Genomic DNA, 13,438 nt, shown 5'->3' on the forward strand with positions numbered 1-13,438 from the left:
AGATAAGGTGGTGTAGCTGATTGAGAGGGGAGGGCAGGGGCAGGGGCTGGGGGGTGCATGGACGGGGGTGCTGACGTGGCTGCGGGTTGCCCGCACCCGAGAACCACCTTGGTTCGGGTCACGACACCTAGGAGTCGGCCAGCAGCCCCATGGGCAACCAGCAGGGTGCGTCACTGCCGCTGATACATTAATACACCATTATACATGAACCTGAGACTGCTATGCCCCGCATGCAGGCCGATCGACAGCGAAAGGGCTGGCCCGTTCGGCGCCACGCTGGCACGCTACGGCGCCGTGAGCTCACCCCCTGTGACCGCCAATAGCCAGGTCTTGCGTTGCACCCATCAAGCGTCCAGAACCACGCAGGGTCGCCTGCGCTTGAGGCGGCAAGAGCCCGTTCATGATGACAACGGGCTTGCTTGGGCTCAGATGATGCCGGCCGGGCCCCGCCCTGGACCCACCGTGGCCTGCGTCATGTCGGTCAAAGAGGGTGCTCGAACAGAAACGAATGTGTTACTGCCGATCGGAGCTCCTCTGTTCGACCTGCTGACCGCAGCCACGGCTACTGTCTCGATTTTCCAAGGGAGCGGGGTCCTAAATTCGACGCCATAGTGCAACAACTGCATCTGCCGAAGTGAGGAAGCGCTGCGACGGGGGGCACATGATACCAGGACATCGCAAGAATCTGGGTCTCCGCCGAGCAGCTGCAGGCAGCGGGCTGCTCTGCAGGCCAACTACACAATCAGGAGCATGTAAATTCGGTGTGTGTCGGCTGCTGATTACCCTCGTTCTGCGCATCGTGAGTTCGCGGCGCTCCCAATGACGGGCTCAACCGTGGGCGCTGCTCAGCAGCAGTGCTGCGCCAACTGGCATTGTGCGCCAACAAGCTGGGCGCAGGGCCTGCTGGGTAGCCCATGGGCGATGCAATGTCAGCATACAGTTGTGTGTCCAGGATGGGCACGTGCGAGCTTGCTCGCGAGGCGCATGTTTGCCATTCCCACAACTAATTCAACCGACGCTGGGGCAGGGGTGCACGCATGCTCCCCTCGAGATTCGGACTGTCATCACCCATCTCTGATGTTGCTCAGCAGCTCACTGAGCCATTTGGCATGTTGCACGATCGCCTGTAGTGCTGCAGGTGTCCTCCCATCGCCATCCCATCGCAGTTCCGCTGGCTTGCCACATGCTACAAAGAAGGGCTGGTTGTGGCGCCAGCAGCTGAAGCCCTGGTCATGCCGACACTTGATGTCAAACCAATTGCCCTATAAAACACCTGAACCTCAGTACAACCACCTACTGGCTCCCACGGCTCCTGATCATGCTTCAACCAAACACCTGCAGACAGCCCGGCATTTGTCAAGCTGTTCCTTACTCCAGGACGGCTTTGATCGTGCGAAACGGGTTTGACAGGCAAATTACTGCACCTACGGCAGCTTTGGGGCTTATATGGCTCCAAACACAAAGTCCAGGCCCACAACTGCTAGCGTACCCAACGCCAACAAACGTGAAGGTCCAAACAATCATCATGCGGAGATAGCACGGCACACTCCAGGATAACATACAGGCCAGCGGACAGCCACAGCCCAAAACGCAGTCCGTCATAACCAGTCAAAGCACCGCAAGCGCCGCGTCACCGACCGTCCTGGCTGGCTCACCGGTTGCAGCGAAATATGATTACTCACAACGCCCTGCATGCTGGCCAGCTCTGTGCACCTGTCAAGCCTCTCCACATGTGGTACATGTACAGGTGCCTCCTAGGATCAGCTGTGTCGGTGTTGTTGCGCAGCGTGCAGGCGCAGGCTGCAATTTTGCCACCACATAGGGTCTACACAAATCAGCCAACAATCGTACAGGATACGGCAGGATTCTCCTCTCATGTACCGTTCATTGAACTTTGGAACCACGAGATAGATATATAAGTTACTCACACCATAGCATAACTGCCATCGGCCCCGCGCTCATCAGAGCGGACCACCTCATTCCTAGCTTTCCAACGGCCAGTAAGCATACACATAAGGGGCAACATTATCAGCAAGCACAGAGCCACCAAGAAAATCAAAACCACAAGGTATAGTTCAGAGCATGTCGAACAACCGCTGGTTGAGATACCGTGCATCAAGCCACCACACACCCCGTTCTCCCAACCATTCACGATCGCCCCTCTCCGCACTGTCCATGCCTGGATGCGTGATATGAAGACACTGAGGCACCGCCAGATCCTCAGTTTCAGTGTAATGAGTGGGCTCCAAAGCAGGAGCACCACAGTCAGTCCCCTGTCTGCGGTTCTGCACACAAGTGCTGGCCTCTTATGGCGGGTGCACCCCAAACGGTGGGTACACCACACCAGCAAGCGATCTCCCATGCACCCCCACATGTCGAATTTGAACAAATCTGAACAAATACTGCCGATGAATGCTCACAACATGACCGCACACACTTGCAGGCATGCTTGCCACTCAGCAGCAGGATGAAGCCAGTGATGAGCTCGATTGATATGAACATGACTTGCTAGTTACACGGCACGGCACACTCACAGTATTTGTCTCTCAGGCAGTGGCTTGTTTTTGCTGGGTCAAAAGCATTGAAAGACATGCATGTGCACAAGACTGCAGCCGTGGGGCTAGGCTACATCCACTACAGGACGCCCAGGGCAGCGGGCGACATCACAAAACACACAAGCCCATGAGCAGCGGGCGACACCAGGTGCAGCACAACAAATCCTCCATCCCCGCCCACAATGAGAATCGATCACATACTGACATCGTAGCTGAGCAACAATAAACACTGGGCAGCAATACCTCATGCTGTAAACATCCAGGCCGGCGAACAGCGACGCCCGGCGCGCGGCGCGAACAACACGGTCAGTGCGCCGCGACCGCCGCACCCCCGGCCGCGCCGGCCGGCCCACCCACCGCGGCGCAGTACTCGAAGGCCCCGCTGGCCTCGTGCTCCAAAACGTCCAGCGCCACCACGCAGCTGTGTGCAACAATGGGCTCTGCGTCAGCAGCGTGCGCGCGCAGCAGCGCGACACAGCCGGGGTCTGCGACGGCGCCGAGCGCTTCGGCGGCCTCGTGGCGCACCATGGCGTGTTCGCGCTGGTCCCGCAGTACTGGGGGTGGGTTGGTTCACAGGCCGATGTGGTGATGGCAGTTTGCAGAAGGAAATTGGTATGAGGAGGGCCAAGACGGAGCTCGGTCGGCATGGCGTGAGCGGGTTAACGCATGGGGTCACCCTCCGGCAGCCTCTGTGTGCGCGCCGCAGCCCGGCTCCCGCAACGCAACGAAGCCACCACGCTTTCCCCCCTCTCCCGCCATCCGCTCAAGCCGAGCTGCCCACAAGCCCCCTCACCGCGCCCGAGCGTCGGCACCGACAGGGGGTGCTGCAGCTGCCCCAGCACGTACGCCACCTCGTGCTTCAGGAGGGCGCTCGCCGCGCCAAACGCCTCGCACAGCACGGCCACCGCCTCGTCGCCGCCGCGGTTGCGCAGCGCGAACAGCGCGCGGTAGCGCTGCGAGCGAGGAGTGCGTCAGGGGGTGGTGCGTGGCGTGTTTTTCCCGTTGAACAGTGTGACAGCGCCCTACGCACGCTGCGAGTGAAGGGTGACCCAGCTGCCCGCGAGTGCCAAGGCCTGCCCCTGCCTGAGGCGCCAGGCCTACAGGCGCCGCAGCTGCGGGTTGCGGGCTGCTCTGTGCACGACAGGTTGCGCACGCGCACGTGCCACACCCACAGACTGCTCCTGAGCCGCGGCCCGTCACACCAAAGGGCACACGGCAGGCCTCGCGCTCGTGACCCGGGGCCGAAAACGCTGCCAATCCTGCTCACGTCAAACATGCGCTGGTTCGGGTCCAGCAGTATCTGCCGCAGCTGCTCCATGGGCGTTTCAAGCGGGAACGGCGGCGTCGGGTCGACCGACATGTAAGGGGAATCGCCGCCCCGCAGCCCCGCGGGGCCGGCCTGCTGCAGGAACTCGATCCGCTCCAGCGCCAGCTGGCAGGTCTCTGCGACCTCCGGCGCCGCGTCGCGCGCGTGGCGGCGGAGAGAGTCGAGGCACTCGGGGCGGCCAATCGCGCCGAGCGCCTCGCCTGCCTCGTGGCGGACCCTGCGGGGGGCGCCGCGGCCGGGGGTTGGGTGCAGTTGAGGGCAGCGAGCATGAGCGGCTTCGCAGCGCAGCGCCGGTTCATGCGCTACTGACGGCGGCCTTGAGTGCCAGCCGGCCAAGGCCTACAACTGCATTGGCACGTGACTGCTTGAGCGGCTGTTTGCAGCAAAGGCACAACTGGATCAGGGCGGCACTCGCATGATCGCGCAGGCAGCCGCGTCCTCACATGGGGTGCTCAGACGTGTCGGCAAGGACTGCCTGCAGCACCTCCACTGCTGCCGGGTCCTGCCGCTGCCCCATGCAGAACGCCACGTCATGCCGAAACAGCGCTGAGCCGTCGCGCAGGGCTGTGAAAAAGTAAGGTGCATGGCGGAGTGCACATTTGATCGGCGGCGGCTGGCGACTGGCAACGACAAGTACAGCGAGCAGCGAGGCGCCGAACCCCTGCGCCCATTTGCCGCACCTAGGGCGAGAGCATCGTGTGCCCCCTTGCCGTCGATGTTGCGAAGGGAGAACAGAACGCGGTACTTTTCGGGCAGCGAGGTCTCGCGCGCCCTCAGCTTCGCCTCCAAAGACTGGACCGCCTCAGGGGCGACCTCCACAAGTTTTGCTAGGTTTGCCATTGCTGATAACGACGCTCAAATTACCCAAGACCCTCTAGCGCAGGAAATGACGATTTGCGGCCTTATGGGGCTTCCATACAGAACCAAATTATCGTACTTTGGAGGGGATTCGTGCAATCAATCATGCACATGCCACAGCCACGCAAGCTAACTCAATGCGCTTGTCACTCTGGTGAGGGGCAGCGACTGCAGTGGTGGCGCCGGATGGGTGCAATTCTCTGTGTATTTGTGTGCATACAGTAATGCCCGTCGAAGTATGATACCAGCTCACTTTGTACCCGCAGCAGTTGCAGTACCCGTCAAGCGCACGTGGAAGCCCCTTTCGATTTTCCACTCCCGCTGCCTGGTTGACCTGAGTGCTCTTGAATTGACCAGCACATCTGCGGATTGGGGTCATGCAAAGCGACGCTCCCCACTACCTGCCATGCAAAGCTGACTTACATGGACGCATGTGCAGTACCACACCTTATGAATTACACAAAACACCCCCCTGGTCACTCTCTGCCGTGCCACTGCCTGTACATCGACTGGTGCTGCTGCTGTTGTTGGAGCTGCTGCTGTTGCTGCTGCAGCGCCGCCTCGAACAGGTAGTACTGCTGCCGCTGCATCCTCAGCATGCGTGCCATCTGCAAGCAAAAGAGCAGTTCAAATGCTCTGCTTGGGTGTTGCATGCGTTTGAGCGTACACTGACACCCTCACGGTGTGGTGGGCGGCCGCGATTTCTGCGCCGCGCTGCAAGGCAAAATCACCAAGCACAAAGCCATGGCTGATCGCAGCTCGCGTGCCCCCCCTCCTCACCGCATACAGGGCCACCAAAAGCTCGCTGTGCAGCAGCAGCGCGGTCACCACCTGCAGTGCCTGGTCAAAGGGCGTCAAATACTGCGGGCAGGGGGGCCCGGGCGCAGTCTCAAAGTGGTACCAGAGCTGCAAAGCTTGGTTATTTGGCAGGAACGACCCTTCAAGGTCGGCCGGGCAAGCAGGGGCGCCTGCTACCTGCACGAGCCCTGCTCGTCACTCGTTTACTGTACTACTAGAGCGGCTGGGGAGTCCATGAGCTCACCCACTGGGCGAGCATCATGTAGTAGGAGACAGCTGTCTGGGGCGCCAGCGTCAATGCCAGGAAGACAACTACCCATGGAACCTGCACATGCACACAGTGTTCGCAAGCGCAACGCCGTAGATCAGGGGCCAGCTGCACAGTCTGATGCTGGCACGGACACACCCCAGGCACAAACGCCTGCAGCCCCGCCTTGCATCCGGCACGCGCAGCATGCGCAGATTGGATGCGGGCAGCCGGCAGCCTATACTACGCATGCTCGAGCCCTCACACCCCCCCCCCCCAATTGCTGCTGAGCGAAGCAGAACAGCGTCATCGACACACGTTTTCCTGCAGGTTGCCGTAGTACCCAGCCAGCAGCCGCACCGGCTCCGCCAGCAGCCAAAAGAGCGTGAGCACTGTCCGCACTACGTCAGGGTCGGATACCATGAGCCCCGTGCGAAACTGCGCTTGCAAGCGGTCAACGCAGTGGCGTGTCAAGGGTCAAGCGGCAGCGGCAGCGGCAGCGGCAGCGTAGCACATGCCTGTGGGGAGGCACGAGATGTGCACGGCTGCGGCAGCACATGGCTGCTGCGAGCGTTTGTTGCTGCTGCTCAGCCTGGCGAGATGCACATGTCTGGCGACGCGACAAGCGAAGGCGACGTGCACGCACCCGCACGCAGATGCGTAGGGCGTGCGTTATGAGCCATGCGATGGACCAGAACATGTTGTAGTAGAGGAGCTGCTGCAGCGGCAGGCTCGAGCAGATGCGCCGGTCTGACGATCAGTCACAGAGAGTTTGCAGCGGCAGGGGTGGCGGCAACAACTCGATAGCAGCACAGTGGCTTCTGTGGATTGATGGGATAATCAGCATTGTATAGGCACAGGCCTGCTCGTATTTTTGTGGCACAAGTCGGGAGTGTAGCAGCACAAGGAAGCGCGCGTGCTGCAGCGCCTCTCACTTGTGAGGGTGCGTGGCCGGGTGATACCGGGTGGCGCCACCCGTGCCGCCTGGTTTGCCATCATCGTGTCGACGTATTCGCTGATGCCACAGCTTCCTCACATGCTCCCGAGCCCTCCCACTATGCGCAGCTGTCGTCAAAGCTCTCGTTGTGAGTCAATGCACTTGCAGCGGCGCTGCTAATCCGCTGATGAGCTCCTGCAGCGCTGAGCCCGGTTGAACCGGCGGATTGAAAACCCAAGCACTCTTGTATGCACAGCCACAGGAGGTTGATGGTTGCTTGCGTGTTCGCCGCGGCAAGGACGACGACTCTTGCGATCTTGACCTTGAAGTGTTTGATTATTGCAATTGTGCCACAATAACGTCCTCGCTGTCGCTGTCAAAGCCGTAGACAACCGCAAGTCTCAATACCAGATCACGTCACCGCATAACTCTCGACACAGTGACACCGTGAGCCTTCCCTGCTGCGCAGTGCTCGCTCACATGGCATCATCAACGCCCGAAGAGCCTCGAGACACATCCTCTGGGGCGGCGGGCTCGCAGCAGCCTGAGGCGAGCGCAAGTGCCCCCATCACCAGCAGCAGCGAGAGCGGCGCTTCGCCGCCCACCGACGCTGCACCCAAGGAGAACCCATGGGAGGTGAACAAGCCTGTGGAGCGGCGAACGCAGGCGCTTAACGAGGAGATGCATGACTGCCTCTTCTGCTTTTGGAGCTGGATCACATGCGGCGGCCCTGGGGCACGGTTGCGGCAGCTCTATGTAAATGGGAAGCTCAGCAGGTGCGGTTACGCCCCACAGCCCAGCCTAGAGCCCCTTGTGTCCGTTTTGTGCGTCAGCGTGCAATCAGTAGTCCCTGCGGTGCGCACGCATGCCATCTGCCCACCGGCAGACCCAAACTGCAACTGGCTGCGCTGCATGTGCACCGCTTGTCTGCCTGCTCCCAGCCCTCACCCGTCTCACCGCTCTCTGCCCCCCCACACAGGTGCATGGACGACTGGACGCGGCTGAAAAACTGCATGGTAATCAAGATGGACCCCGAAAAGGACATCATCCTGATCCCTGGCCCCCACCAGGTCTGGCGCATCCGCACGCGAAAGCAGGCGGCCGAGTTCTGGGGTGAGCAGTACAAGCACCTGCGGGAGGGCGCCCCGCCACGCGAGCCTCCAAGCGGCGTCAGCGGCGGGGTCGACCCCGACAGCGGCACCCTGGCCTCGCCGCGCGAGGACCGGGGCTCGTGCGGCAGCGGGGGCGGCGCCGCGGCAGAGCAGGACGCGGGGCGTCAGCAGCAGCAGTGGCGGCGGCGGCAGGAAGCGGCGGCGCGGTTGTGGGGACACCTCGGCGGCGGCGCCAGCCGGTGACAAAGAATGCTGCTGAGGGAACGCCTTTCACAAGAGCGAGTACCAACCACACTGCGCCCAGGGCTGACTCTCTCAGCCAGCGCTGTCAATTGATCCTGTTGCCTGACACTGCAATGGCGGGCGTGTGGCCACGCCAGCACGCCCTGTGACGGGTGGTTTACATGCCGTCCAACCAAGTCGTTTCGACACGTGCCCGTGTTACAATCACGATGCATGTTTACAGGCAATGTGTAATTCACAAAGTCAACTTGAGTAACACAGTAGGAACAGGTTTTGTTTATGGCAGTTCGTGGGTGGCATCTCACAGGATGTAGTAAAAAATGTTTGGCAGCTTGATTGAGTATGGGGCCGACACTGTGCCGCTGAGGTCGCTGAATTGGTCGCCAATGGACCCGAATATCGTGTAGCCCTGCAGCTCCAGCTGGTGCCGCGCCCAAGGCTTGTAGACAGACGCCAGGCGGTCGTCGCCAGGCGGCCGCAGCAGCAGGTCGACGTAGCAGCACTCGCCCTCGGCAGCGGCGGCGGCGGCGGCACCCACGGCCTCCGCGGTGGCGGCTTGCTGCGGGGGCGGCGCGCCCCCGGCGCCGCGGAGGGCGGGGCTGGCGCACTTGCGGCCGTAGCCGGCCTCAAACAGGTTCCGAGCTGTGGCGGCCCGCACCCTCTGGTGAAGCGCAGGGGTGGGTTTAAGGGCGCGCGCAGGGCACAACGCATGGTAAAATGGAGGGGCCGCAGAAGGCACTGCATCGCCAAGGCGATGAGTGCGTGCAACGGTTGGGAGCAGTGACTGCTGCACCTGAGCGGCCCTGCCGCTGCGAGCTTGAACCTGGGGAGGTGCGTCCACTGCCCCTACTAGCTCGATTTGCATTCGGATCAATGGCGATCTGAAGTGCAAGTGGTCCCCGCTAGGAAGCCTCACCTCCCCTCGTCCAGTCACAAAGGCGACCGAGTAGCCAGCCGCGCAGAGCGCCTGCGAGGACGTTCAACAGCAGCAGCAAGCGGCAGTCCATGATTGCAGCGTCCTGATGTAGCCGGTGCAAGCAATCAGCGCCACCTGCTGGGCTACTGAAAGCATCACAATCAAGGCCGGCACACACAGCTGACAAATCCCACGGTCCTACAGGTAGTAACACGTGATCGACGCAGCCAGGCCTGCTGATTCCTCCTCCGTCACACGCGCCTTGTAAAACCCGAGCGTGGGCTCCAGCGGCGGCGCGCTCACTGCGCCAACCAGCGTGTCCCAGTCCTCCCGTTTTCCCCTGAAAAGTCCTTGGTCTTTGAGGTGCACAATGTTTGACAGCGCCGTTTCATCGATGTCGAAAACGAAGACCTCAGTCCTGCTGCCACGGCGGCCCTTTGAGAGGGGTGTGCCGGCGCCGCCGCTCGCCATGGTGCCGGCTGCCGCCGAGTCAGGGGAGAGGCCAAGGGCGGCAAAGGCAGCGTCGACCGAGGCATTGACCTCCCGTATGTAAGCGCCGCTGGTGATGTACGCGCTGAGCTGGGCTGTGCAGCCGGCAGGGTCGATGTGGGGGAAGTCTCCGCCCCTGGGGGTCAAGGAGTGGGGAGGGGACGAGGGGGGGGGGTGCGTTGTTCAAAAGGGGGTCGCGCAAAGCAAAAGAGCGCAGAGATCTACAACCATACGACATGTCGTGAGCAACCGAATTCAAAATCATCCGGCTGTGGACAGCACGCCCAGCTCGGCCTGCAAACCAGCTGCGACGACTATTTTGTGTGTGCTTCCCCGTGGGACCTTCACCTGCCGACAAGACCGCCGCCGAGAGCGTGCATACACTCAGGTGCCAGACACACGCCCGTTTCGCAGCTGGGCGCCGGCAGGGGAGCGCCCCCCTGATCACCGAGCAGCACCAGACCGATCGTACAGGTGCAGAGCGCACCAAGCACCAGCGCTACTGTGGCGCTGGCACGGGCGCGCTGTTGAGCACGAGACTGCCCAATTAGTGGCTCGTCCATTCGTTCAGATGCTCGAGGTTTCAGAGCCTGATGAGATCAGCGGGCTTCTTGGATCAAGCAGAATTCGAACACGTCAATTCAATTTTGATGTCGTCATATGAGACTTGAATTGAAACAGCAAACCATAATTTGTACAGTCCAAAGCACGCTGCCAGCACCAGCGCCGCTGCATTCACAGTTCAAGCTCCCGCATACTGCAGTGCTGACGTGAGGCGCTGTGAAGCCCACATGCTGCGCCGACCCTGCACGGCACAGCGGCAGCACGATCACAGCAGGCACGGCCAGCAGTGGCTTCTGAGGTCGCGGCGCTGGCCGTGTACGCGCGCAGCCCTAACGCGCAGCGGCGGGCGGCCTCATCGCCAGAGCGGCCTCATCACAGACGTCGGCGCCCCGGTCTTGAGAGGTGCGGCGCGCCGCGCGTGTGCGGCCATGCGCCCTCTGCATGCAGGTGTGGTGCAGCAGTGGAAAAGCTGCGAGACGGACATACTGCTGCCTGCGTTCTGCGCGGTGTTGAGTACACTGGTTGGTCACTCAGCCGCGTGGCAAATTCGCAGATGAGCCCCAAACAACCACAAGCACAGCACCGCCCGTGCCCATGCGCCGCCGCCCTCCCCGGGACCGTGCACACACACGTGCATGGTGAAAAGGTCCCAAGCTGGTGCTGTCTGACGAAGACCGCCGCACGGTCGACACGCGGCCGGCGGCGGAGTTCTATGCGACGCCGCGCATCGGCGTGAAGCATGCGGATGATGCCTTTCTGAAGCGGGTGTCAGGTGGGTGTTGGTGGGGGCGGGTGGCGGCTTTTGCGTGTGTGGGATGGACGGCCCGCTGGCAATGTCTGTCTATCCGCCATGGCTTGGGTTGCTGCGCGCCTCGCTTTTGTTGTCAAACAGCCATGTTGCGCACTGCTAGCAGTCAACGAGCGAAACACATACGTGGTTCCCTCGCATTCCCACGTCTGGCCGCCTTGCGTGCCGGCTGCCGCTCTCACCAGAGCTGTATGAAGAGGTACTCGCCCCTCTGGTGTACCCCGCTGGCTCGGCCGCGGCCGGTGAAGCCTCTACAGCATCCAGAAGCAACGAACTTGATGAGACAGATCCATCACAACCACTTGCAAGGTCAACGGCAGATGCAAGACCTGTCTCTTTGCAGCAGCAGCAGCAGCAGCAGCAGCAGCAGCAGCAGCAGCAGCAGCAGCAGCAGCAGCGACCAACTGTGCTGGACCTGTGCAGCAGCTGGGCCTCCCATTTGAACCCAGATCTGGCGGCTCAAATCAATCTGATCGGGCACGGCATCAATGCGGATGAGCTGCAGGCTAACAAGGACTTGTCGAGCTGGTTTGTGCAGGTCTGTGTGCGCCGTGCTGTGGCACACATTTTTCATGCGAAGCCAGGTCGACGGGCCTGCGCACTGGTGTGCAAGCGGCTCCCTGGATTGTGGTTGTGTGCAAGGTATAGTGCACTCCTTATCGTTTGGATGCTGCATCCAATCTTTGGTGATTGAGCTTGTATGGTACGCCTCCATGTCGCGTTTTGTGGCACCCAGGACTTGGACGAGAGCCCCGCACTGAGTGACATCGGCAAGGGGGCGGTCGACGCAGTGCTGTGCTGCAACTCGGTCTACTATTTGGCGCGGCTTGAGGAGGTCACGGCAGAGGTGCGTGCGGGAGACTGCGCTGTGCGTGCTGTGTTGCTGTGTGGCAGCTCGCGGGCCGTACTGCACGCATTGTTTAGCAGCATTCGCGAGGGTGCGGCTGATGGTTGAGCAGCTTTCACGAGGGTGCAGCTGCTGGGCCGCGGTGGGGGCTGTTTTGAATGAGGAATGCGCACGCATGAGGGTGATCATTTTGAGGGAGCCAAGCTGCTCTCCAACGTTGCACACTACGATGCAAACGTTGCACACAACCACCCTCAATGCGCATGCCTCAGGTGGCGCGCGTGCTGGTGCCCGGCCGCGGCGTGTTTGTTGTGACTCTTGGAGAGGACTGCTACCGCGCACGTGCGCTTGCCGGCATGCTGGCGCGCACCCTGGATGAGCGGGCAGACCTCGTCACAAGGTGGGTGCGTTGTGTGCTCTTTGTCGACCACTTTTTGCGTTTCCCAAACACACACACACACACACACAGGGCCTTGCCCTCTGGCTTGCAACCCAAGCGGCCTATGGTCATGTCTAACCCCTGCGCCAACAACCTGGCTGCTGAACCCTTCTGCATGTACACGCAACTGGCAGGGTGCTGCTCGCCAACGGCTTCGCGACAGTGCGCCTCATAACGGACGCGGCCCTCGGTCTCCGGGCCCTCGTCGCCACGGCCGCATCGCCCGCCGCCAGCCCTCGGGCCCCGTACATTACCCCGGACAACGTGGCCGACGTCCTGTGGGCGCCCGCCCTCACGCCGCTGTCCGCGGCCGTCGCGGGCGCGGGCGCGGGCGGCGCTGGCCCGCGGGACGGCGCGCTGGCGGTGCTGCAGTGGCGGGCGGCGTACGGCGCCCTGTGTGCGGACGCGGAGGAGCTGGGAATCCCGCGGTCTGTCATCCCAAAACTGCCCCAGGACGACGCTGAGATCACTCTGACACTGGTGCAGGAGCGGCAGGCGTACCTGCAGGGCATGGTGGCCTCGTTCCTGAGCTCTGGGCTGTGACACTGGTTGCGGCAAGGGCCCGCCGCGCGCTGCGCCGCTGGCACACGGTGTCGCCTTTTGCTGCTTTTAGGTGCATTACATTACATTACATTACATTACATTACATTACATTACATTACATTACATTACATTACATCACGCTTTTCCAGCAGCGAGGGGAAAAACCCTGGCTCCCCAAAGGGGTAACGCCCCTAACCGTAAAGGCCAGAGGAGAAAGCGGGTGCGGCCAAGTCGGGAATTAGTAAGAGGGCGCACGCCTCCTTGGCAGGAGAGATAAGCAAGCCTTCGTCCAAGCAGGGCGGTCAGAGCAGCGGTCGTCTAGGTGAACGGGGACATCGATCCCTATGGCAGCACAGTCTCGCCTCGCTGCGTCAAACCATGACACGCGTGGCCGCCCCACAGCGCGCGGGCCGGGGGCGGCGCTCCAAAGCGCCAATTTGGGCAAACGAGTGTGGGTCATGCGCATCGTGTGACCCAGTTGGCGCAGCCTGTTAACAGACAGGTAGCTACCAATGGGGTGCTCTGCGCAACGATCATAGATATATGCGCTGCTGTGACGGTCGCTGCGGCGCACACCCAACATCCGCCGTAGGCAGTCTTTATGAAAGGTGTTCAGCCGCTTGACCAGGCCATCAGGAAGCGCCCACGACTCATTGCCAAACAGCAAAATGGGAAGCACGCACGTCTTGTAGACAACAGACTTGAGGCCCACACCAAACACCTGGGTGGGGGCATCCCAAACACTGCATGGCATG

The 13,438-nt window shown here is 61.5% G+C and overlaps 5 protein-coding genes across 5 annotated transcripts; 2 read left to right on the forward strand and 3 right to left on the reverse strand.

Moving 5' to 3' along the window:
• Positions 1-2,861: 2,861 nt before the first annotated feature.
• On the reverse strand, positions 2,862-4,722 carry MNEG_5690 (deoxyhypusine monooxygenase; the record flags this gene model as incomplete). Its single annotated transcript, XM_014045827.1, has 5 exons — positions 2,862-3,109; positions 3,349-3,508; positions 3,823-4,099; positions 4,326-4,446; positions 4,563-4,722. The coding sequence occupies 5 exons, from the start codon at positions 4,720-4,722 to the stop codon at positions 2,862-2,864; spliced, it is 966 nt and encodes a 321-aa protein (XP_013901281.1).
• Positions 4,723-5,216: 494 nt separating this feature from the next.
• On the reverse strand, positions 5,217-6,208 carry MNEG_5691 (hypothetical protein; the record flags this gene model as incomplete). The annotated part of the gene is made up of 4 exons (XM_014045828.1): positions 5,217-5,348; positions 5,521-5,601; positions 5,783-5,863; positions 6,146-6,208. The coding sequence occupies 4 exons, from the start codon at positions 6,206-6,208 to the stop codon at positions 5,217-5,219; spliced, it is 357 nt and encodes a 118-aa protein (XP_013901282.1).
• Positions 6,209-7,747: 1,539 nt separating this feature from the next.
• Positions 7,748-8,077, forward strand: MNEG_5692 (hypothetical protein; the record flags this gene model as incomplete). Its single annotated transcript, XM_014045829.1, has 1 exon — positions 7,748-8,077. One exon carries the CDS (start codon positions 7,748-7,750, stop codon positions 8,075-8,077), a length of 330 nt encoding a protein of 109 aa, XP_013901283.1.
• A 301-nt stretch (positions 8,078-8,378) lies between these two features.
• MNEG_5693 (hypothetical protein) lies at positions 8,379-8,942 on the reverse strand (the record flags this gene model as incomplete). Its single annotated transcript, XM_014045830.1, has 2 exons — positions 8,379-8,738; positions 8,871-8,942. 2 exons carry the CDS (start codon positions 8,940-8,942, stop codon positions 8,379-8,381), a joined length of 432 nt encoding a protein of 143 aa, XP_013901284.1.
• A 1,532-nt stretch (positions 8,943-10,474) lies between these two features.
• On the forward strand, positions 10,475-12,683 carry MNEG_5694 (hypothetical protein; the record flags this gene model as incomplete). Its single annotated transcript, XM_014045831.1, has 6 exons — positions 10,475-10,493; positions 10,693-10,818; positions 11,304-11,392; positions 11,591-11,701; positions 11,974-12,101; positions 12,275-12,683. 6 exons carry the CDS (start codon positions 10,475-10,477, stop codon positions 12,681-12,683), a joined length of 882 nt encoding a protein of 293 aa, XP_013901285.1.
• Between the last annotated feature and the right edge of the window lie 755 nt (positions 12,684-13,438).

Source organism: Monoraphidium neglectum (genome assembly GCF_000611645.1).
Source record: "Monoraphidium neglectum strain SAG 48.87 unplaced genomic scaffold scaffold00867, whole genome shotgun sequence".
Lineage (NCBI taxonomy): Eukaryota > Viridiplantae > Chlorophyta > Chlorophyceae > Sphaeropleales > Selenastraceae > Monoraphidium > Monoraphidium neglectum.